Source organism: Pipistrellus kuhlii, unplaced genomic scaffold (assembly GCF_014108245.1).
Source record: "Pipistrellus kuhlii isolate mPipKuh1 unplaced genomic scaffold, mPipKuh1.p scaffold_m20_p_21, whole genome shotgun sequence".
Taxonomy (NCBI): Eukaryota; Metazoa; Chordata; class Mammalia; order Chiroptera; family Vespertilionidae; genus Pipistrellus; species Pipistrellus kuhlii.
Window position 1 is genome coordinate 9,754,812 of NW_023425520.1, and position 23,514 is coordinate 9,778,325.

At 46.6% G+C, this 23,514-nt stretch overlaps 1 protein-coding gene across 1 annotated transcript in view; it reads left to right on the plus strand.

The window, feature by feature from the left end:
* Positions 1 to 4,864, plus strand: part of LOC118726074 (phosphofurin acidic cluster sorting protein 2-like) — a 7,221-nt gene extending 2,357 nt beyond the window's left edge. The window contains exon 4 of the mRNA XM_036450452.2: positions 3,323 to 4,864. Within this exon, the coding sequence (XP_036306345.1) occupies positions 3,323 to 4,838 (1,516 nt within the window). The 3' untranslated portion in view covers positions 4,839 to 4,864. The remainder of the gene's footprint in view (positions 1 to 3,322) is intronic.
* The last annotated feature ends 18,650 nt before the right edge of the window (positions 4,865 to 23,514 follow it).

Here is a 23,514-nt window from a genome sequence, read left to right on the forward strand (position 1 = left end):
ATATTCGCAAAGATCCTCAGTTGTCCAAGAACAGCTAAGATTCCTCGGGAAGGATGATGGGCCCCTTTATCTTCCTAGGTGAACCAGAGCAGCTCTCATTTATACATCCAAGGGGTTTCCCCCAGTCTCTCAAAAGGCAATTCCAACAGAAAAGCAAGAACCAGGCTCATTTTTCCTCCTGTCTCTCCTTAGCCTGAGATCTGTCAAGCGTTAACCTTAGTTCTACCAAGAGTATTCAAAAATATGGCTTAAATAAAGTCAGCAGCACAAGCAAGAGCATGTCCTAGATCCAAGAGACAACTCACACAAGTTCACCTGATGGACAGGGAACTGGTGGGTCAATGGGCCGTCTGCTGCATCCCAGCACCAGGTGTAGATGTGCAGGGTGGTGCTGGGTGAGCTTTTCTGGGATCCTGCTGTATTGTGCCAAATAAATGTCAATATAAGAAGCAGTCAAAACTGTGAACAATTGTTGGGATTTTATCTGAGCCAAACTGTCAATTGTCTTAAAGCAAAATCTCAATGGATTGAAATAATGCTCTTGAAAATGGCAGCTTTCACCTTATTTTAGATATTACAATCCAAAGTGGAGATGTTTGTGGGTTGCATAAAATCCAATGGTGATAGATTGTATAAAAAGTAAAATGATGGTCACATAATTCTTTCCCATATGTTGATAAAAGATAGAAAAACCACCAATGAACTCAATAACAATGAGGGGATTGAGCACAGAGCACAGAGAGTCCAAAAGAAGGAAAATTCCATTTATATTCCAAAGCTAGGTTCTTGTACATTGCAAAAGACAATAGGCAGGTTCAGTGAAGGTAAAGAATCATCTTTTTTTTTTTTTTTTTTTTTTTTTTTAGAGAAGATTCCAGCCCAGGACAGGGCGATCCACCTTAAACTACTTTTAGTTAAAAAGTTTTAATTTTAGGACATCCTGTGGAATAACTTTAGGTCTCTGAGTTTAAAAGACCACCACCCAGGCCTTTCATGACCTAATCACAGTTTAGCGAGTGGCCACTTTTTGTGTCTGCACACTCGATCGCCTGTGCCCCACCTCTTGTCACCAATCATGTCTCTCCTCTGTCCCACCACAGGAGGACAAAGCATCAACCCTGAGTAGGAAAAGGACCCGTAGGGTGCCACCAGCTGTAGATTCCGCACGAACTGTGGGGCTGGCCAGCACATCCACTGTGCTCAAAACACAGGTAGCCCAGAACCTGTTAGCCACCTGGGCGGTGGACTGCTCCAGCCCCAGCTGTGTGCCCAGGTGGTGCAGTGTCACTTTAAAGAAGCTAGTGGTCTTCAAGGAGCTGGCGAAGGACCTAGTCTCCGTGGTGATTTCCGTGAAGATGCAGGACTCCAAGGGCATCCTGAGGTCGAAAGAGATTATGCTGCCTCCCAGTGAGCCAGTGGAGACTGACCTGGCGCTGACCTTCTCCCTGCAGTACTCCCACTTCCTCAAGGGAGAAGGCAACAAGCTCCAGATCATGCTGGAGCAGAGGAAGCGCTATAAGAACAGGATCGTCCTGGGCTACAAGACACTGGCCAGGGGCGCCATCCGCATGGCTGATGTCATGAGGAGAAACTCCAAGTGCAGCCAGATGCTGAGCCTCTACAGCATCATCCAGGAGCACTCCACCAAGGTGGCTGAAGTCTGGATCTCCTCCCTGTCCAGTCAGCCCATCAAACATGAGGAAAGGGCCATGCGGGCCAGGCCAAAGGCCAAGTCCGAAGGTAACTACACTCAGAGCCCCTTGTCTGAGCTGGAGGCCAGCTGCAGTAGAAAGCACAGACAGGACCTGCACAAGGATGACTTTGGGAAGAGGAAGCCAAAGAAGCAGCGGCGGTCCATAGGAGGAATGGACTTGAAGCGAAAAGTCCTGGCGCTGTGTCACAGGTCCGAAGTGTCAGAGAGGGACAGTCGGTCTGACATGGAGGATGATGAGAGCGTCCTCAGCGTCCCTAGGCCCAAGCTCAGGCCATACTTTGAAGACATGTCAGACTCCAGCTCGCAGTCGGAGATGTGGGGCAGCCATAATGACAGAAGCCAAACGGAGCCTCTGAGCCTGGCCCACATGCCAGAGAATGCATGGGCCATGGGAGGCAAGCAGCCAAGTGAGAGTGACAATGAATTTGAGTCCTACAGCACACCCACCAGCCAGGTGGAGAAGATCCAGATGACCTCCCTGTCCAGGCCACTCATCGACCACGAGGACAGCACCAGGCAAACCAGTGCCAAGGCTGAGTCCTCAGACAGCTCCTCTGAATGCAAGTGTGAGACCTGCTTCTCAAAGCTGGAGGGCAGCTCAAATGATTCCCACAGGCAGGAACAGGAGGAGTATGACTTCAAGGAAGAGAATCTGGAAGTCACAGGGAGGAGCATGACCATGCAACAGGACTACCACGAGAAAGTCCTGTTATGGCTGCACACAGTCCAAGTGTGGGAGGAGGCCCTGGACCATGAGCAGGATCATGGGGAGCATGTCCTGGAAGAGGAAGAGGACCTGGACCTCCTGGATGACATGCTGGAGAACCCCAGTGACAGTGGCCCAGACACTGAGGACGCTGTCATCGTCCTCAGCACCCCCACACCTCAGCTCAGGCCATACTTCCAAGGCCTGTCTAGTGGCTCGGACATGAAGGACAATCACAGTATCCTCAGCAGCCCCAATACCAAGCTCAGGCCATGCATCGAGGGCCTGTCAGACTCCAGCTTGCAGATGGAGATGCGGGGCTCCCACAGCGTCAGGATCCGAAAGGAGTCTCCGAGTGTGGCCCATGTGCCTGAGAACACGTGCACCACGGGAGGCAAGCTGCCAAGCCATAGCGACTCAAAATTGGTGGCCTACAGAACATGCACCACTAAGGTGGACAAGATGCAGATGGCCTCCCTGTCCAGCCAGCCCATCGATCATGTGGCCAGGGCCAGGCAGGCCAACACCACGGCCCAGACCTCGCCTAACGACTCTGTCGGCCCGTCTGGCAGCTTCTTTCAGCAGGCGGCCAGCTACAGTGCAGCCCATAGGCAGTCCCTGGAGGACAACTTTGAGGAAGGGAACCTGATAGTAAGAAGGAGGTGCACCACCTTGCAACAGAATTACCACCAGGAAGCCGTGGCATCTATGCGCACAGCCCAAGTGTCGGAGAAGATCGTGTCCTCAGAACAGACCCTTGTGAGGTATATCCCCAAAGTGGAGAAGGCCCTGGTCCGTCGCCATGACATCGTGGAGAGCTCAAGCGAGAGTAGCCTAGACATGGAGGACTATATCAGCGTCCCCAGCACCCCAAAGCCCAAGCTCAGGGGATACTTTGACAGCATGTCAAGTGATAGTGACTCTGACTCAGTGGCCCACAGAATTTGCTCCCCTGGGGTGCAGTTGGCACAGCTGGAGGACAGCCGGGAGGCAGCATCCTCTGCCAGGGGTTGGTTCACGAGGAAGCTGCCATCCATAGTGCGCTTCACCAAGTCTCTAGTCATCCCCTCCAGCAGGTCCAAGAGGAAGCAGGCTGGCCACCAGAGCTGCAACACATCCCGGAATGAGTGGTTCAACAGACCGGATGACGAGGACCCAGAACCACAGAGCCAGAGGCAGATCCCCAGCAAGCCCGTGCGTGACCAGCTAAATGTCATCCTCATTTGCCCAGACAAGCTGCCTGAGAACATCATTCTGGTCAACACCTCAGACTGGCAGGGCCAGTTACTTTCGGACATCCTGCAGGGCCACACGCTGCCCGTGGTGTGCACTTGCTCCACAGATGACGTCCAGGAGGCCTTCAGCATCATCGTGTCCTGGATGCAGAGATACTGCGACTGCACTTCCCAGGCCCTGACGCCTGTGAAGATCGCAGTGGCAGGGGCGCAGCCCTACTTCAACGCTGTGCTGCGGGTCTTCGTGGAGCTGCTGTCCCACCAACCACCCGAGTGGCTGGACTACCTGCGCTTCCTGGTCATCCCACTGGGTTCCCACCCCTTGGCCAGCTACCTGGGCTCCATGGATTGCCGCTACGACAACTTCTTCCACGACCTGTACTGGTGGGACATGTTCAACAACCTGGAGTCTCTGAACATCTTGCAGGACACACAGGATGTTGTGTCAAGAATCACAGAGTACGTCACTGGGGCCAACTGTGTCTACCTGCTGCCCATCGCAGAGGCCGTGCTCATGTCTCAGCAGCAGCGTCCCGATGACACGTCCACAAAGAAGTTCATCCCCTTTGTGGGGGCAGTGAAGGTTGGAAGAGCGGACCCATCTTCAGCCATGTCAGCAGACTCAGAAGATGCGGGCCCTTTCTGCTCCAGCGAGCTTCTGTCCCCTGCCAGCAAGGCCTCATCCAACACACTTTCCTCCCCATCAATGAGTGGGGGCCTATCCTCCCCCAGCCAGAGTGTCCATGCAGACATGATGGAGCTGCAGGTGGATTACTGGACGGCAGCCCAGCCAATACATACAAAGAGAGTTGCGGAGAAGAAAGACGTGCTTGCCGCCAAAAGCACACTCAAGTGCTTCTTCCAGTCTGTCCAGGTCAGCAGGCTGCCCAGCGGTGGTCAGGCGGCAGCAACAACCAGCATGTCCATGACAGTGGTCACCACGCAGAACACAAAGAAGGCGCCCAAGAAAGCCAAGGACGAGGAAGTGGAGTCCACAAGCCAATGCATCCATGGCATCCATCGCCTGGCTTGCAAGGCCAAGCACCAGCAGAGCATGCTGCCGGTCATCATCGATGATGTGGAGTGGAACGACGTGACATTCCTCCAGCTGGCAGCCCAGTGGTCCTCCCAGGTCAAGCACTTCCCCATCTGCATCTTCGAACACTCCAGTTCCACCTTCTAGCCCGCCCCCTCTCCCTGCCCTTCACCCTTCCTTGGACTTGCTCAGAAGCTGCTTTTCTGTGAAAAGTTCAGTTTAGTAGACACAGACCTTGGAAACACAAAGAGAAACTATTTGGGGTTTCAAGTGCACTCACAGCCTGGAACCTAAGGGGGTTGCCCCTCACTTGGAGCTCCTCACGACTCTGTTCAATAACCAGGACGCTCTGGCGGGTGGGAGTCAAGAGGTCAGTGTTGATCTCGAGAATCATGGGAGATGTGTTTTGGCCTCAGGATGCCCAACATTCCCAGCAAGAAGGTTCTGGCCTTGAAGTCCTACCCTTCCTAGAAGCCAGGACTCTGCTTCCCTGGGAGCAAGCTCCAGCCTGTATCCAGCCTCAGAGCCGGTGGCAAGAGGTCAAGGGCTAGTCTCTGATTGTGGGCATCTGAGAAGAACATGGAGGCCAGTCAGCCAAACCTTAGGAGCCAGCTGCCAAACAGACAACTGGCCCCAGCACTATATACTTGGGGTTCCCAATGAAGTTCAGCCTCACAAGGAGGGGAAAAAACAAAAACAAAAACAAAAAAACCTGTATGGTGCACATTTCCTGGCACACTGGCGAGACAAAATGGTCGAATTTCTGAGCAAGGAACCCACCGACATTCCTGTCTGTTACTATAGAATGTCTGCTGCCACCCAACTGCTGTGAGACCAATTCTTTACCAGGTGAGCCCCTCCCCTCCAGAGCACATGGTCACCACGCCACCTGTTGGCTGTTTGCCTACAGGTCACTGCATTCTCTGAGTGTTTGTTGCTCTGAACCCTCAGTGAACCTGGAGCCAGCTCATAGGGTTATTGCTGGGACTGGCTGGGGTCCTCCAGGTAAGTGTCCTCTGGCTGCCTAGACAGGGGAGAGGTCTGCTGGAGGGACTGTGGTTTAGCCAGTTGGTCATTTTCTCTTCCAGCTGAAAGAGCCTCTGCCAAATTTGTGATTCTCTTTGGGGCCTTGGGCTTTTCTCATTTCATAAAGAGACTGGAGATCCCATTAATGGTCCATATCCGAGATGAATCCAGATCAGAGAGGCCAGGGGTGAAGAGTGTGGCCCTAGGGTCACCCAGGTATCTGAGATGGGGCTGGTTTGGGCTCATTCACTAAGCAGATATATTAGAAGCCCTGCCAGGTACAGACACGTCTCTAGGCACTGACCATAATCCAGTGCACAGAGCAGACCCCAGCCTGCACTGCAGAGCTTCCTTGTAGTTGGGAGTGATTCAGTCACACTAGGCTGCAAGGCTCTTAGTGTCCACAGAACAGCTGCTGTGACGTCCTCCTGGTCTCCTCTACCTATGGCTGCATCTTCCTGTACAGTGAAGAGGAAGGTGAACCTCTGTTCCAGCAGAAAACGTGAGTCATTTTTGGGTCAGAGCCATGAGGGAAGTATAGGGCCTGTGAATTGAAGGTGCTGGCAGAACACTGGATACCACACATGGTGGGATTTCTGCCAGAGTGCAGAGGTCTGAGGGCTTCTCCTAGAAAAAAAAGGACAGGAATCAGAGAGCTGTGCATATGGATATGGGTGGTGTGGGCGAGTAGTGGGAGGTCAGTGAGAGAGTCAGACCCTCAGAAAATCTTTACCCTTTAGATCCTAGTCCCAGCCCTGCCTGCACCCCTATCCTGAGACCTTGTTAACTAATCTGATAGAACCTCCTCGATGGCTGCTTGACGAGTGTACCCCACCCTGAGGGAGTTCAGTTTCAGTGGGAGGCAAAGAAGCACACAGGACAGCTAGTGAATTATCCAGCGTGTAGGTGCAGGAGCCAAAGTTTGAGGTGACAGGAGGTTCTTTGTTTCTCCATTGGTCGGTATTCCTGAAGCACCTACTCTGTGCCAATGAGTGACATGAGCAGGGTAGACAGCAGCCCTCTCAGTTTAATGGGAGGGAACAGGGACACTGAGAGGCCATGCCAGGTTCCCTTGAACAAGGGGACAGGTGGTTCTCTCATTGATCCAGATCTGTCAGGTAGGAGTGCTTTCTACCAGCCCCTTCTGGGTGACCAGGCATATCTCTTCCAGGACTGCCAGAATGAAGGTGGACAAGGAGTAGGTCTGGCTTCTGGATGGGCAGGAGCAGGAGGCAAAGGACCTCTGGGAGGAAAGGGCACACCTCATACCCTGCTTCCCACACATCTCTCTCCCCAGGGCCATCTCCTGCCTCCTGAGCATCTGGCTGGACCAGCGCCTCCAGAATTTCCCAGCCTGATGATGCTATTGACCTCCGTAGAGCTCAACTTTCCAGACCCTGACCTGCCAAACCAGGCCCAGTGCCTCCAGTCAAGGCTGGAGCAGGCTGAGACAGGAGGAGGAGGAGGAGGCCTCTGGGGCGGTGTGGGTGAGTGTGCCTTTGGAAGGCACACAGCAGGCAGTGAGGGTGGTAATATGTCCTCTTCTTGGATCTGCAGAACCAGCTCCAGAGCAATATCAGGAAAACTCTCCAGAGGCAATGCCACCCTAGAGGCCACACCAGAGGAACAGCCGGATCCAGGCCCAGCTTTCACTGAACTTCAACAGGCAGAAGAAACACCTGTAACATTTCAGCAACTCTGCCAGCTTCTGCGAGGCCTGTGGTGACAGATTCTGGGCCACAGCACGTGTCAGCTGCAATGGCAGAGAGGGCACCCCCAACCTCATTTAGATGCATTGTTAAACGTTTTTTATTTATGTTATATATCCTTACAATGTTACTGAATTTTTATGATATTTAGTAAGATAGAGTGTATTGTAGAGAAAATTTACTGAATTCTCCTAAACATACCCTTAATTTAATTTCTATAAAATTTAACCCTATAAACCCTCAGAACTTTGAGCAAGTCTGTTTTTCTGGACCCTGACCCACGCAAGGAGAACTATCCTTAACTTCTCCACCTGTTCATCATTGAGCCAGGACTCTGTTTCCCAGGGAGCTGGCTCCCCCTGTGCCCACACTCAGAGCTGGGTGGCCAGAGAACAAGGACTGGCCTCCCTGTGCGTCATCCTGAGACCAACATGTAGGTCAGACATCCCAGCCCTGGACCTTTATGTTGACCCCAACACTACTCACTTGGGCTTCCAAATACACTTGACCCTTGCAAGGCAGAAATCAAATAAAGGATGTACAGTGCAGGCTGCTCAGGAACATTGGGCAAACTGATCAAATGCTTGATGCCCAGCTTCCTAGGCAGCATCCCCACCTTGGACCCGACCCACCTTTCTGTGTTCATACAGAACATTTGCTACTAAACAACCTGGGTGGGACCAACCATGTACTAGATGAGCCCTGCCCCTCCAGAGCACAGTGGTCCCTTCGCCACCTGCTTGCTGTGAGTCTTCAGGTCACTGCATCTCTCTGAGTGTTTGTTTCTCTGACCATGGGGAATACTGAGGCCCAGCCTCATAGGTTATTGTAGGGAATTGGGGTGGGGGTGTTCCCCTGGAATAAGGCCATGTCAAAATTGGACATTGGAGTGGTGTGCTGGAGGGGCTGTGGTTGTCCTAATTGGCCATTTTGTCTTCTTCTTAAAGAAGCTTCTGCCTTATTTGTGATTCTCCTCAGGCCTTAGGCTAAGCTATTTTCTCTTAGGATAAAAACATTGGAGATTCCATTAGGGGTCCCTGTCCTAGGTGAAGCCAGATAAGGAATCCCAGGGGTGAGCAGGGGTCCCTCGTGTCACCTAGCTATCTGAGAATGGGCTGGTTTGGACTCATTCAGTCAGGAAATTCCCTGCCCCCAGGACTGCACCCAAGAGCTTCTTTCTAGTCAGGAGTGATTCAGTCACACGAGACTACTCAGGCAGGTAGTGTCCACAGGACAGTCAATATGACTTCTTTCTCCAAGTATTGCTGCATTTTATCATATTTTGAATCAGAAAGTGGATCTCTGGAGCAGCAGAAAAAGTGAATAGACTTTGGATCAGTACCTTAAGGGGAGTATGGGGACTGTGACTTGGAGGTGCTGATAACATTCTGGGTCCCATGCCTTGTGGGATTTCTGCAAGAGGACAGAGGTCTGAGAGCTTCTCCTTGGAAAAAAAATGGAAGGAGTCAGAGTGCTGTGCATGTGGATTTGGTGGTGTGGGTGAGTGGGAAGGGGAGGGGATTGGGGCTGCCCTCAAGGAGATGAGCTCCCAGAGGCTGGGGTTAGGCAGGAGCACAGAGTCGCGCAGGTCAGTGCCCATAGCCTGCAGTGTGGAGGGCTCCTGGGGTGGAGGCTTGAACTGGGACTTCAGTGATGGAGATGGGAGGTTCCCTTCCTTGGAAGGCACACAAAAGGCAGTCATGGAGTAACATGTTCTCTTCCTGGATCTACAGAAGCAGCTCCTGAGCAAGATCAAGAAACACCTGAAGAGGAAATGCCAATTCTGTGTCCTCTCCAGAGCCAGTGCAGGCTCCAGGCACAGCTGTCCTTGAAAATCCAGATGTGGAACCACCTGCAGCATTTGAGCAACTCGCCTCAGCTCCTATGAGTCCTATGGTCCTAGATCCTGGGCTACAACTGCTATGGCAGAGACAGCTCCATCCTTTCCTTTATATAAAGTTTTAAATTATGTGTATTTATCGTATATATGTTTATAACTACTGTATTTTTCTCATACTATTCAGTAACATACAGTCTATTTTAAAGAAAATGTAATGAAATACTCAAACATAAATTTAATTTAGATTCTGTAAAATGTAACTCTACAATTCTTCAGAGCCTTGAGCAAGTCCTGTTTGAGGAGCACTGCAGCCTGGCCATTGCTGCTCACTCATTGGACCAATGAATGAGTTGGAGGGGTTTCTAGAACAAGGGGGCGGGGCCAGGTGGAGAACTGAAGGCGGTCAAGTCGATGAGGGTGATGAGGGTGCGGGGGCCAGGTGAACAGCTGAAGGCAGTCATGTCAACAAGGGGGCGGGGCCAGGTGAAGAGCAGGCAATTGTGACCTAAGCTGGAGAAAGGCTGGTCTCCAGGGACACGAGGGGCGTGGGGAGGAAGGCCGGCTGCTGGTAGTCAGGCCAGCTGCCAGGCAGCAGCGACCTAAGCAAGGGGGCTGGGGTTTTGGGGGGCTGGTTCAATGATCAGCCAGAAGTGGCCAAGCCAAGAATGGTTTGGGGCCAGAGGCAAAACCCGGAAGTGGTCCAGTGGATAAGGCTATGGGATCCTGTGAATGAGGATTGGGGTCCCCAGTGGGCACAAAAGCCCCATCTTCCCGTGGTCCAGACTCTGAAAGAAATGGAGTTACAAGAAATTCACCAGGAAATTCAGGAATTGGATTGTTATGATGATGTTCCAGAAGTTGTTGTTGACCTGATTGTCACTGAATAAATAAGTAAATTCTTGATACTGTAGGATTTTCAGTTTGTCTGGTTTGTGTTGACAACTACCCTACTACCCTAACGTATACAGGTAAAAATTTTTCTTTATTTTCATTTAACAATAAATGTGTACCGTATTCTTCTTCATGGAAAAATAAGACAACCCCTGAAAATAAGACCTAGCACATCTTTGGGAGTAAAAATTAATATAAGACCATGTCTTATTTTCGGGGAAACAGGGTACCTCAGGAGGGGCGGGTCAGTGCCCCCAGAGTGGAAAGTGATTTTCGGGGACTTGACACAGCTCTCTCCCTGATGTCAAAGCCCATAGACAGGGCAGTGGGGGTCGCAGGACACTCCGTTGTGAGATGCCCCGTGGTGGGGGCAGTGGGGGCCTCTGAGGCTCATGGAGGCCCATGGCTGTCCGAAAGGGGGGGCTGGTCTCCCTATGGTTGTGGACCTGGGCCCTGGGTGGGAGGCAACCTGTGAGCAGAAGGCCATCTGCAATTGGGACTTTTAGGCACTGAACAATACTTTAGGCCCCTAGATATGAGGAGCAGGGCAGCCTGGCCAGTGCTGCTCGCTCATTGGTCCAATGCACTAGGGGGCGGAGTTTCTAGAACAAGGGGTCGGGGCCAGGCCCAGAGCTGAAGGTGGTGAAGTCAATGAGGGGGCGTGGCCAGGTGAACAGCTGAAAGCAATCATGTCATAAAGGGGGCGGGGCCAGGTGAAGAGCATGCAATTGTGACCCAAGCAGGAGAAAAGCTGATCACCAGTGACAGGAGTGGGGAGGAAGGGGAAGTCCTGCTGCTGGTAGTCAGGCCAGCTGCCAGGCAGCAGCAACCTAAACAAGAGGGCTGGGGTTTTGGGGGGCTCACTTGATGATCAACCAGAAGAGGCCAAGCCAAGAATGGATTGGGGCCACAGGCAACACCAGGAAGTGTTCCAGTGGATAAGGCCATGGGGCCCTGTGAATGAGGATGGGGATCCCCAGTGGGCGCAAAAGCCCCATCTTCCCGTGGTCCAGACGGATGCCAACAAGAAGGTCCCTTGTCCTCAAGGAAGGGCTTTCCCCGAGAATGGGGCAGAAAGCTGGCCCTCAGAGCCCAGAGACCAGTAAGTACCTCTGGAGGGGTGAATGACCACTACTGGACATTTTTATGCTAATTTTACTATTCTTTATTTTATTTCCATTTTTTACATCTTTTATTTTATTTTCATTTTTTACTTCTTTTACTTAACAAATTTTTTTCTTTTTTCCTTACTTGATTTTAACTTTTCAATTATTACATCTTTCAATCTTAATCATCACTATTACTACTGCTATTTTGCATTTTTTGTTCCCTTTTTCTTCTTTTTTTTCTCTAGTACCATTTTATTTTCTCTTTATTTTACATTGGGATTAGTCTTCATTCTATTTTAATCTCTACTATAGCATCGTTCAACCCTATCTCAACTCGACCTTTATACCATCACTCTCTTACTAATCTTTGCCCTTTTTGTCTCCTGTTTATCCTAACCCTTTCTGGCTTTAGTTTTTCCCCTATTCTTTCTGTATACCCCCTGATAAAGCTCTCACCATACTTATAGACCTAATTTCCAACCCCCTGATCTAAGTGTATATTAACTAGTTAAAAAAAAAAACAAAAAACTGTTCTCCTCTCTATTCTTTTGTCAGTGTTTGCATGAATGTTGATTATAGTGAATTTTTATGCTTTTTAGAGAAAATTGTTATGCTTATTCTTGTGCTATTATTGTTGTTTTGTATTTTTTAAAAATCCTTTCTTTTTGTTTGTTTTTTACTTCTGTACATCATAGTCTTACCTAATAATAGTGGATATTGTAGTTTGTATTAATCTCCAAGTATTGTTGCTGGCATTGGCTGGGATTAGTGGTTGTTCTATGGGAATTTTCTCCACACATATATATATATATATAGTTTGTTTCCCCTTTCTCTCTTAGTCTGCTTCTTGTCTCTCTCTCTCTCTCTTTTTCTTTTCTCCCTGTTTTCCAACGTCATTTCATCATTACTTTTTTCTTCTTTTCCTATCTCTTTATTTATCCCTCTTTTTTATTTTATTTTTTATTTTAATTTTACTTTTCTTCCTTCTCTCTTATCCCCTAATTTGCCTTTCTCTAGTGGTCACCTTTATTAGAGGTTATTAATATTGCAAATACATTCCTATTAAGTGCCTTTTGTGTTTTACCTGGTAGTGTTGTATTTTGTGCCTTTAAATGAACGCAGAAGGAACACCACATAACCAGACATCCTGAAAAGAGAGACCATGGGGAGACAAAGAAATAGCCCACACATGAAAGAAAAGCAGGCATCACCAGAAAAGGAAGTAAATGAGTTAGAGGCAAGCAACCTACCAGAGAAAGAATTCAGAGTAATGATCATAGGATGGCTAAAAAGAATGGAAGAGAAATTTGATGATATGAATAAGAAACAAGAGGAAATGAAGAACCAAGAGGAATTGAAGAAGAGCCAAGAGGAACTGAAGAAGAACCAAGAGGAAATGAAGATGAACCAAGAAGAAATGAAAAATGACATCGCTACTATGAAGAACTCAATAGAAAACATCAAGAGTAGACTAGAAGAAGCAGAAGACTGCATCAGTGAGCTAGAAGACAAGATGGGAAAAAATACCCAATTAGAGCAGCTTCTGAAAAAAAAACAAAAAAAAAAACTTAAAAAGCAGAAGAGCCTAAGGGAACTTTGGGACAATACAAAACAAAACAATATTAGAATAATAGGAGTTCCAGAGGAAAGGAAACTGAGGAAGACATGGAAAAAGTATTTCAAGAAATAATGACAGAAAACTTTCCTGAGATAGAGAAGAAAAAACCCACACAAATCCAAGATGCTCACAGAGTCCCAAGCAAAATGAATACCAGAAGACCGATGCCAAGGCACATTATAATTAAATTAGCAAACACCAACGACAAAGTAAGAATCTTAAAAGCAGCCAGCGAGAGACAGAAAGTTACATATAAAGGAACCCCCATCAGACTAGCAACTGACTTCTCAACAGAAACTCATCAGGCCAGAAGGGAATGGGATGAAATATACAAAGTCATGCAAAAGAAGGGTCTGAATCCAAGAATACTGTACCCAGCAAGGATATCAATCAAAATTGAAGGAGTAATCAAGAGCTTCACAGACAAAAAAAGACTAAAGGAATTTATCTCCACCAAACCAGCAATGCAAGAAATGCTAAAGGGTCTACTGTAAAAATAAAGAGGAAGTGAAGAAGGAACACAAGGGTATAAAATAAAAGTGGCATCAAATGAGTACCTATCAATAATATCTTTAAATGTAAATGGATTAAATGCTCCAATCAAAAGACATAGGGTAACAGATTAGATAAGAAAACAAGACCCATATATCTGTTGAGAAACCCACTTCAGAAAAAAAGACACACACAGACTGAGGGTGAAGGGATAGAAAAAGGTTTTCCAGGCGAATGGAAATGAAGAAGAAAAAAAAAAAAGCTGGGGTAGCAATACTTATATCTGACAAATTAGATCTCAGAGTGAAGGATGTAACAAGATATAATGAAGGCCACTTCATAATACTAAAGGGAGCAATCCAACTAGAAGAAATAACCCTGGTAAATACATATGCACCCAATACGGAGCACACAAATACATTTAAAAAAAAAAACTACTGGAGGACATTAAGAGAGATTAATAGCAATACAATCATAGTAGGAGATTTTAATACCCCACTGTCACCCTTGGACAAATCATCTAAACAAAAAATCAGCAAATAAATATCAATCCTAAATGACTCACTAGACCAGATGGAACTAATGGACATCTTCAGAACATTTCACCCCAAAGCCACAGAATATACATTCTTCTCAAGTACACATGGGACATTCTCAAAGATTGACCACATTTTGGGACATAGGCAAAGTCTCTTCAAGTTCAAGAAGATAGAAATCATATCAATCATCTTCTCAGATCATAGTGCCATACAACTGGAAATTAACTACAATAAAAATAACCCTAAGAAATCAAACACATGGAGACTAAACAGCATGTTATTAAACAAGGACTGGGTTACCAGAGAAATCAAGGAAGAAATTAAAAACATCCTGGGAACAAATGAAAATGAAAACACAACAATCCAAAATCTATGGGACACAGCAAAAGCAGTTTTGAGAGGGAAGTTCATATCCCTACAAGCCTATTGCAAAAAAACAAGAAAAAATGGTAACAAATTATCTAACTCTACAACTCAAAGAGTTAGAAAAAGAGCAACAAGAAAAGCCCAGTGAAAGCAGAAGGAAGGAAATAACAAAAATCAGAGCACAGATAAACGACATAGAGACCAAAGAAACAATACATAAGATCAACAAAACCAAGAGCTGGTTCTTTGAAAGGATAAACAAGATAGATGGACCTCTAGTCAGGCTAACCAAGAAACAAAGAGAGAGGACCCAAATAAATAAAATCAGAAATGAAAGAGGTGAAATAACAACAGACTCCACCGAAATACAACGGATTGTTACAAAATACTATGAACAACTCTATTCCAACAAACTGAACAACCTGGAGGAAATGGACATATTCCTAGAAAAATACAATCTTCCAAAACTCAATCAGGAAGAATCTAAAAATCTCAATAGACCAGTGACTTGGGAAGAAATTGAAACAGTCATCAAAAAGCTTCCAGCAAACAAAAGGCCAGGGCCAGATGGCTTCACAGGAGAGTTTTACCAAACCTTCAAGGAAGAACTAAAACCTATCCTCCTTAGATTATTCCTAAAAATTCAAGAGGAAGGGACACTTCCAAACTCCTTCTATGAAGCCAGCATCACCCTAATACCAAAACCAGATAAAGACAACTCAATGAAAAAGAATTACAGGCCAATATCCCTCATGAACATAGATGCCAAAATCCTCAACAAAATTCTAGCAAATTGGCTCCAGCAGAACATCACAAAGATCATACACCATGACCAAGTAGGATTTATTCCAGGAATGCAAGGATGATACAATATTCGCAAATCAATAAACGTGATACATCACATAAACAAATTGAAAGATAAAAATCATATAGTCATATCAATTGATGCAGAAAAAGCATTTGATAAAATCCAACACCCTTTCCTGATAAAAACTCTCAACAAGGTGAAAGTACAAGGATCATACCTCAACATAATAAAAGCTAGGGATGCCCACTCTCACCACTCCTGTTTGACATAGTACTGGAAGTACTAGCCATTGCAATTAGACAAGAAGAGGAAATAAAAGGCATCCAAATTGGAAAAGAAGTAAAGTTATCCTTATTTGCAGATGACATGATATTGTACATAAAAAAAAACAAAAACAAAAAAACCCAAAAGACTCCATTAAAAAACTAATTGAGCCGGGAACGATTTGGCTCAGTGGATAGAACGTCAGCCTGGGGACTGAAAGGTCCCGGGTTCGATTCCAGTCAAGAGCATGTACCTTGGTTGCGGGCGCATCCCCAGTAGGGAGTGTGCAAGGGGCAGCTGATCGACGATTCTCTCTCATCGATGTTTCTAACTCTCTATCCCTCTCCCTTCCTCTCTGAAAAATCAATAAAATAAAAATAAACTAATTGACTTAATAAATGAATTTGGCAATGTAGCAAGATACAAAATTAACGCCAAGAAATCCATGGCATTTCTATACACCAACAGTGAAATTACAGAAACAGAGACTAAAAAAGCAATTCCATTTACCATTGCACCAAAAAAATTAAAATACCTAGGAATAAATTTAACTAAGGAAGTAAAGGACCCATGAAAACTACATGACACTGAAAAAAGAGATAGAGGAAGATGTAAACAGATGGAAGAACATACCATGTTCATGGATTGGTAGAATCAACATCATCAAAATGTCCATAGTTCCTAAAGCAATTTATAGGTTCAATGCACTCCCCATTAAAATACCAACGGCATATTTCACTGACCTTGAAAGAACTCTCCAAAAGTTCATTTGGAACAATAAAAGACCCTGAATAGCCACAGAAATCCTGAGAAAAAATAGAGTAAAGTAGGAGGGATCTCAATACCAGACTTCAAGCTGTATTACAAAGCCACTGTTCTCAAAACAGCCTGGTACTGGCACAAGAACAGACATATAGATCAATGGAATAGAATCGAGAACCCAGATATCAACCCAAATCACTATGCTCAATTAATATTTGACCAAGGAAGCACGAATATACAATGGAGTCAAGACAGTCTCTCAGGAGACACCAAGATGGCGGCATAGGGTAGACACCCGAATGCAGCCTACCACAACAAATTTGAAGTTAGAACTGAAAAATAGGGGAGGCATTGCCCTGAAGTGCTGGACGGCTAGCTGAGAGGAGGCTCTGCCATCTGGGAAGGAGAGAGAAGGCACGCTGAACCTCAGGAACTGTGAAGGTACAGAGAACTGTGTGCGCGAAAAGGCGCTGGCTTACTCCCAGCGTGGGGAGAGGAAGGGCTGGACAGAGATTGCTGCTGGCTTACTCCCGGCGCAGAGAGGGCGGGCTGAGCTGAGTTCACTACTGGCTTACTCCCAGTGCACAGAGAGGGTGGACAGCTAACGCACAACTGGCTTTCTTGTTCAAGAAGAAAACAGAATCAGCCTATTGCTCTGATAGACAGCCCCAGACAGAGAGAGGCCAGACTGTCAGGCAGTAGGCAGAGATCTCTCAGAGGTGTGTGAAGCCAGAGGCCATTACTGCGGGACTTGGGGAGGAGCCCAAGGGAAAACAGTTTGTCTGCACCAACCTGAGACTCCGACCAATATCTGGCTGAGCACAGAACCTCTCCCAGAGGCTAGCTTTCTCTAAGGAGGGACTGGCAGGAACCCAAAGCTTGTCTGTGCCTTTACCAAAGAGGTGCGCGCGCATGCAACCAATCTTCCGAAACTCTCCGAGAACAGTTCTTTTCTAAGGCGAGACTGACAGGGAACCAAAGATTGTCTGCGCCACCCCGAGACCCCGCCCTATCCAAGCAGAGTACAGAAGCCCTCCTAGCTGAGACTCTGCTGATCCTCACAGCCAATTTGCTTGGAGATCAACGCTTCCCAGTGATACCAACAATAAGCAAGGCTTAACAACAAGACTGCACACACAGCCCACAAAGGGCTACACCAAGACTGTCCACCACAGGTAACTGGGAAGGCTGTGCTACTGGGCTCTACCAGAACATCTAGAACACAAAGCTATTCCATCAAATCAGGGAAACAACTAAAATGCAGACAAGAGGGAGGAGACAAAGGAAGGAGATGGAGGAAAAGAAAAGATTAGAAATTGAGTTCAAAACTACAGTTATAAGGTTATTCAACAATATCCTAAAAAAGGTCAATAAAATAAATGAGACCTATGAGGATATGAAAAGGGAGCAACTAGAAATAATAAGGGATCAACAAGAAATGAAGAAAACATTGTCTGAAATAAAAACTATTATACAAAGTCCTAAAACAGACTGGAAGATCACAAGAATCAAGACAAAGATTTAGAACACAAAGAGCCAGAGGACACTCCTCTGCAGAAGGGAGAAGATAAGAGAATCCAGAAAGTTGAAGATAGTGTAAGAAACCTCTGGGACAATTTCAAGCGAAACAACATCAGAATTATGGGGATTCCAGAAGAAGAGAGAGAGCAAGATACAGAAAGAATACTGAAAGAAATAGTGACAGAAAACTTCCCCCACCTGGGGAAAGAAATAGACTTACAAGTCCAGAAAGCCCACAGAACCCCAAACAAAAGGAATCCAAGGAGGACCACACCAAGACACATCATAATTAAAATTCCAAGAGCAAAAGACAAAGAGGGAATATTAAAAGCAGCAAGAGCCAAGCAGGTAGTTACCTATAAAGGAGCACCCATACGATTGTCAGCTGATTTCTCAACAGAAACCATGCAGGCCAGACGGGAATGGCAAGAAATATTCAAGGTGATGAATAGCAAGAACCTACAGCCAAAAATAATCTACCCAGCAAAGCTATCACTCAGAATCAAAGGACAGTTAAAGAGCTTCACAAATAAAAAAAAGCTAAAAGAGTTCATCACTGCCGAACCAGAATTATATGAATTGCTGAAGGAGGTTATTTAGGAAGAGGAAGAAGATAAAGCTAAAAATTATGAACAACAAATACGTAACTATCAACAAGTGAATCTTAAAACCAAGGGAATTTAAAAAATCTGATGAACAATATTAACTGGTGAATATAATAGAATCAGAGGTATGGAAGGGGAGTGGACTGATGATTCTCAGGGAAAAGGGGAGTGAGGGTGCAGGAAGAGACTGAAAAAAAACTGTGCACCTATGGATGAGGACAATAGGGGATGGGGATGAGGACAATGGGGGATGGGGAACCTGGTGGAGGGGAGCAATTGAGGGGGGGAAGAGGATCACATTTGTAATAATCTGAACAATAAAGATTTATTTAAAAAAAAAAAGACAGTCTCTTCAATAAATGGTGTTGGGAAAATTGGACAGATACATGCAAAAGAATTAAACTAGATCACCAACTTACACCATACACAAAAATAAACTCAAAATGGATAAAGGACTTAAACATCAGACGGGAAACCATAAAAAATATTAGAGGCATCCACAGGTAGCAAAATCTCCGACATATGCTGAAAGAACTTCTTCACTGATACTGCCTCTAGGGCAATGAAAGCTAAAGAGAAAATAAACAAATAGGACTACATCAAAATAAAAAGCTTTTTTACAGCAAAAGAAACCATCAACAAAACAACAAGAAAGCCCACTGTGTGGGAGAACATATTTGCAAATGTTACCATGGATAAAAGTTTAATCTCCAACATCTACAAACAGCTTATACAACTAAATAAAAGGAAGATGAATGATCCAATTAAAAAATGGGCAATGGATCTAAATAGAATATTTTCAAAAGAAGACAGAAGGAAGGCCAAAAGGCACATGAAAACATGCTCAAAGTCACTAATTATCTGAGAGATGCAAATCAAAACAACAATGCAGTACCATCTCACACCTGTCAGAATGGCCAACATCAACAAATCAACAAACGACAAGTGTTGGCGAGGTTGCGGAGAAAAAGGAACCCTCGTGCACTGCTGGTGGGAATGTAGACTGGTGCAACCACTGTGGAGAACAGTGTAGAGTTTCCTCAAAACACTGAAAATGGAACTCCCATTTGACCCAGTAATCCCACTCCTAGGAATATATCCCAAGAAACTAGAAACACCAATCAGAAAGGATATATGCACCCCTATGTTCATAGCAGCACAATCTACAATAGCTAGAATTTGGAAACAGCCTAGGTGCCCGTCAGCAGATGATTGGATCAAAAAACTTTGGTACATCTACACAATGGAATACTATGCTGCCATAAAAAAAGGAATTCTCATCATTTGCAGCAACCTGGATGGAATTGGAGAACATCATGCTGAGTGAAATAAGCCAGTCAATGAAAGAGAAACACCACATGACCTCACTCATTTATGGATAATAAAGAACATTATAAACTGATGAACCAAAAGATAGATATAGAGACAGTAAAACAACAAGTAGACTGTCAAATTACAGCAGGTAGGGTAGGGAGATCTGGGGGAGATAATAGATCAACTGAAGGAATTGTATACATGCATATAAGTACAACCAATGGACACAAAACTCTGGGGAAGGAGGGTATGTATGGGAGGGGGAGGGCAATGTTAAAATATGTACATAGATAATCATTTAATAAAAATTTTAAAAGTACAAAAAAAATAATTTTTCTAACAATTGGAGATCCCAGGTGAGCTTAACCTTTTTTCAGTAAAAGATATTCCAACATTTGGTTTAAACAATGCCCTTAAAAAAAAAATTTTTTTTTAAATAAATAAAAAATAAATAAAAATAAAAATTACCCCAAAAAGTGGACTGTTGACACAATATAGTTGAAACAGGCCATTTCTTCCCACAGGGCAATCTGCTCTCTCTGGAAATGGGCACAAGGGGTCTTCTCTGTGCAGGGATATTTCATTTCTTCTTCCAGTTGCCGGTTGCTCACTGTCCGACAGGTGAGGTGAGAACCAAGCACACTGTCTGCAGAGGATGGCATATGCAGCGAGCCTAGAAATCCAATGTAAACAGCGGGGTTCCCCAGTTTCTGTGAAATCCTCTTTTTAAAAAAAAAAGAGGATTTGATATTTTTACAGAGAGGAAGAGAGAGGGATAGAAAGCTAGAAACATCCATGAGAGAGAAACATCAATCAGCTGCCTCTTGCACACTCCCTACTGGGATGTGCCTGCAACCAAGGTCCCTTGACCAGAATCGAACCTGGGACCTTTCAGTCTGCAGGCCGACACTCTATCCACTGAGCCTAACCAGTTTCGGCTGTGAAATCCTCTTACTACATTTTTCTTGGCAAAAATAAGCAACTGTGCCTTTTATTATTTTTTTTTCAGTTGCAACAGAAAAAAATAGAAGAGAGTTTTCTAACCTTCTGATCAACAGAACTGAGCACACTGAAGAGCATGACCCTGGGAGCACAAGATAAGGGGAGGGACAGAAGGCTGGCTGCTAAGGAATGTGCCACAAGCGCCAAGGAGGAGACATGAACCTCAGGAACCAGGATCCAGGCCAAGGACACAAGCTGGGGCTTCAGATAAAGTTCTTCCGTTATCAGAAGACCTCCAGTTCTGTCCGAACGGGGTCTAGATTCTACAGGAAAGTGTTTTGTGGTCAGGTTGAAATTGACGGAATTCTGGCGTTTTCCCTGCAGACTCCTGTGCTGAAATTCAGGTAACCGCTTTCTCTATCCACAGGGCCTGGACCATCTGTCCGGCCCGAGAGTCTGATGTTTGCTGAGCTCAGAACATCTCAGTTTTCCTGAATAAAATGCTTGGTTGAACCTTGTTCCCCTGTATTTTTCTTTCTTGTTGACACAAAAGTCTGGAATTTTTTCAGAAGAGTTTTGATGGGGAAAAAGCTACAAGGAAGAGCTGCTTTGCCTTCTGGGAGTTGGGTGTTTCATTCAGCGGAGCGTTACAGACGCGAGGTTTGTGTCCTCATCCTGGATTCAGTGCTCACATGAGGGCGGGTGCTGCCAAAATCAACCCCCAAATTCTCTTCTGCATTTCTCCCTGGGGGAGTGAAGTTTTGGTAAGCCAGCCATCCCTCCCTCTTAGATATGAACATGAATATAAGCAGGATTATCCCGGCTCTTCATTTTCCTCTTTCTGTGTATTGCTTTAACCAGATAATGACGCCACCTAAACTCAGTTTAGGTGAACTTATGAGCCAGGAAGAAGGACTGAGACTTTAACAACTGGTGAAGCAGTTTCAACTGTGATGGCAGAGAACATGGTACTTGCTTAGGAGAAGCAAAGGCCAAGTGAATCCTGAAGGAGGTGTGGGTGTCCCCCCAAAAGGCATTCCCCTGGATGAGTGGTCCTTACTGGGCAAGAACTCATGTGTGGCTCAGATCCTCTTTCCTGGGCAGTGAGACACTTGCACCAGTGTCTGCTGGGGCAGTGTTGAAACTAAGATGAGGGACGAGCTCCCTTGAAAATGCAAATGGAGAGAGGATCCAAGATGGCTGCTGAGGTAGATACCTAACCGCAGCAGCACACAACAATTTCAATGGAATACAACTAAAATGTAGAGTGGACATTGCCCAGAGCTACAGGTAGTTGACTGACTGAAAATTCTACAACAAGAAGAAAAGAGAAAACCAGAAGGAAAATCAGAGGAGCTGAAAAAAAAGCCTAAGGTATGGAGACATGCTGTGCGCTCGCACGCACGCACGGAGAGGACGCAGCCGGAGAGGAGGAGAGGGCTGGGTGCTGCCTGGCGTTCCCTAGCAGGAAGGAAATAAAAGCCTCAGACTGGGCTGAGCCCCCGAACCGGCAGCGCTGAGCCCAGTTATGAGCCAGACCCTGGGGACCCAGGCTCCTGCAGGGGGAGACGGGGCTGTGAGGCGGAATCCCAGGGGAGTGGCGAAAAGCAGAGCCCCTGGAGTCGTGCACATTGAGCGCAGAGGACAGTCTGTTGACTCTGATGCTAGACTCCCCTAGCGGGAAGGAGAAAAAAAGCTCCAGACTGGAGGAACGCAACGAGGAGCAGGAGCCCCTCCTGGACACCGGCCAGCTGGGCGCCAGCAAGGAGCCGGGCGACGGGGCCCCCAAGGGGGTGGGAATTCCCCTGGGCCTTCGACCGCTGAGCTCGAGCCACAGACTGAGGCCGGGGGCTGCTTCCTGGGCGGCACCGACCTCGGCAACAGGCTGAAGCAGCGAGGGAGCCCGCGGAGAACAAAGGGGTGCCACAGGCCAACCTGCTGAGCTTCCAGGACAAGGAGGAAGAAACCGAAGAAGCTTTCAATGTGAAGAAATCAAGTGAGAGCAAAAGATAGTAAAATTACTTAAGAAAGAATACAAAGAAGATCTTGAAAAATCGAAGACTAAGTCAGAACTCAACTCAGCAGCCAACATTGCAACATAAATGCGGGGTGTTTTTTTTTTTTAAAAGAACAGAATGTTGGAACAGCAGCGGCCAGGCCTAGAGTGGCCAGGCACAAGGCAGTGGCAGCCGGGCCTGGAGCAGCAATAGCCAAGCCCCAGAGCAGCAGCAGCCAGAACCAGAGCAGCAACAGCCAGGCCTGGAGCAGCCAGACCTGGGGTAGTGGCAGCCAGGCCTGAGGCTGAGGTGGCCAAGCCCAGGGTGGCCAGTCCAGGAACACCCAGACCCAGAGTGGCTGGGCCCGGAGAAGCCGGGCCCAGAGCAGCCGGGTCAGGAGCAGCCAGGCCCAGAACAGCCAGGTCGGGAGCAGCCAGGCCCGGAGCAGCAGCTGCCACGCCCGGAGAAGCCAGGTCGGGAGCGGCAGTGGCCAGATCGGAGCAGCTAGTTGTGGAATGGGCCAGAGCAATAGAGGCCAGGCCCGGAGCAGCCAGGCCCAGAACAGCTCGCTCCTTGCCTGCCTCCACCCCAAGGCTGCCTCTCAGACATGGCTGGAAACTTTTGGGGGAACTTGAGGGTCTGCTGAATCAAGTGATGAAGGCTTAGATCTGGATGTGTTAAGTTAGTATAGCGCTGGAGTGTTGATCTGTGAGTGCCTTGTGTGGGGCCTGGATGAGGTTGGTTGATCTATTTGGAAATGTCTTTTGTGTGAAGTGTATCCTTGGGCACGTGGAGGTATTATTGACTTGAGAAAATGCTAAGTAACTGATTTACTATCTGAAAAATTTAAAGTTCTGAAAGTTTAAGGTCTCTTGCCAAAAAGAGGTTTTAAAGCTAACACCTTAATTTTAATGGAGAAAGGGAATGACAAGCCCTTCCCACCCAGAACAGGTAATCCAATTCCAACCAGCAGCTATCTTAAACAATGTATCCATTTACACTTGAATGGCTACATAGCCT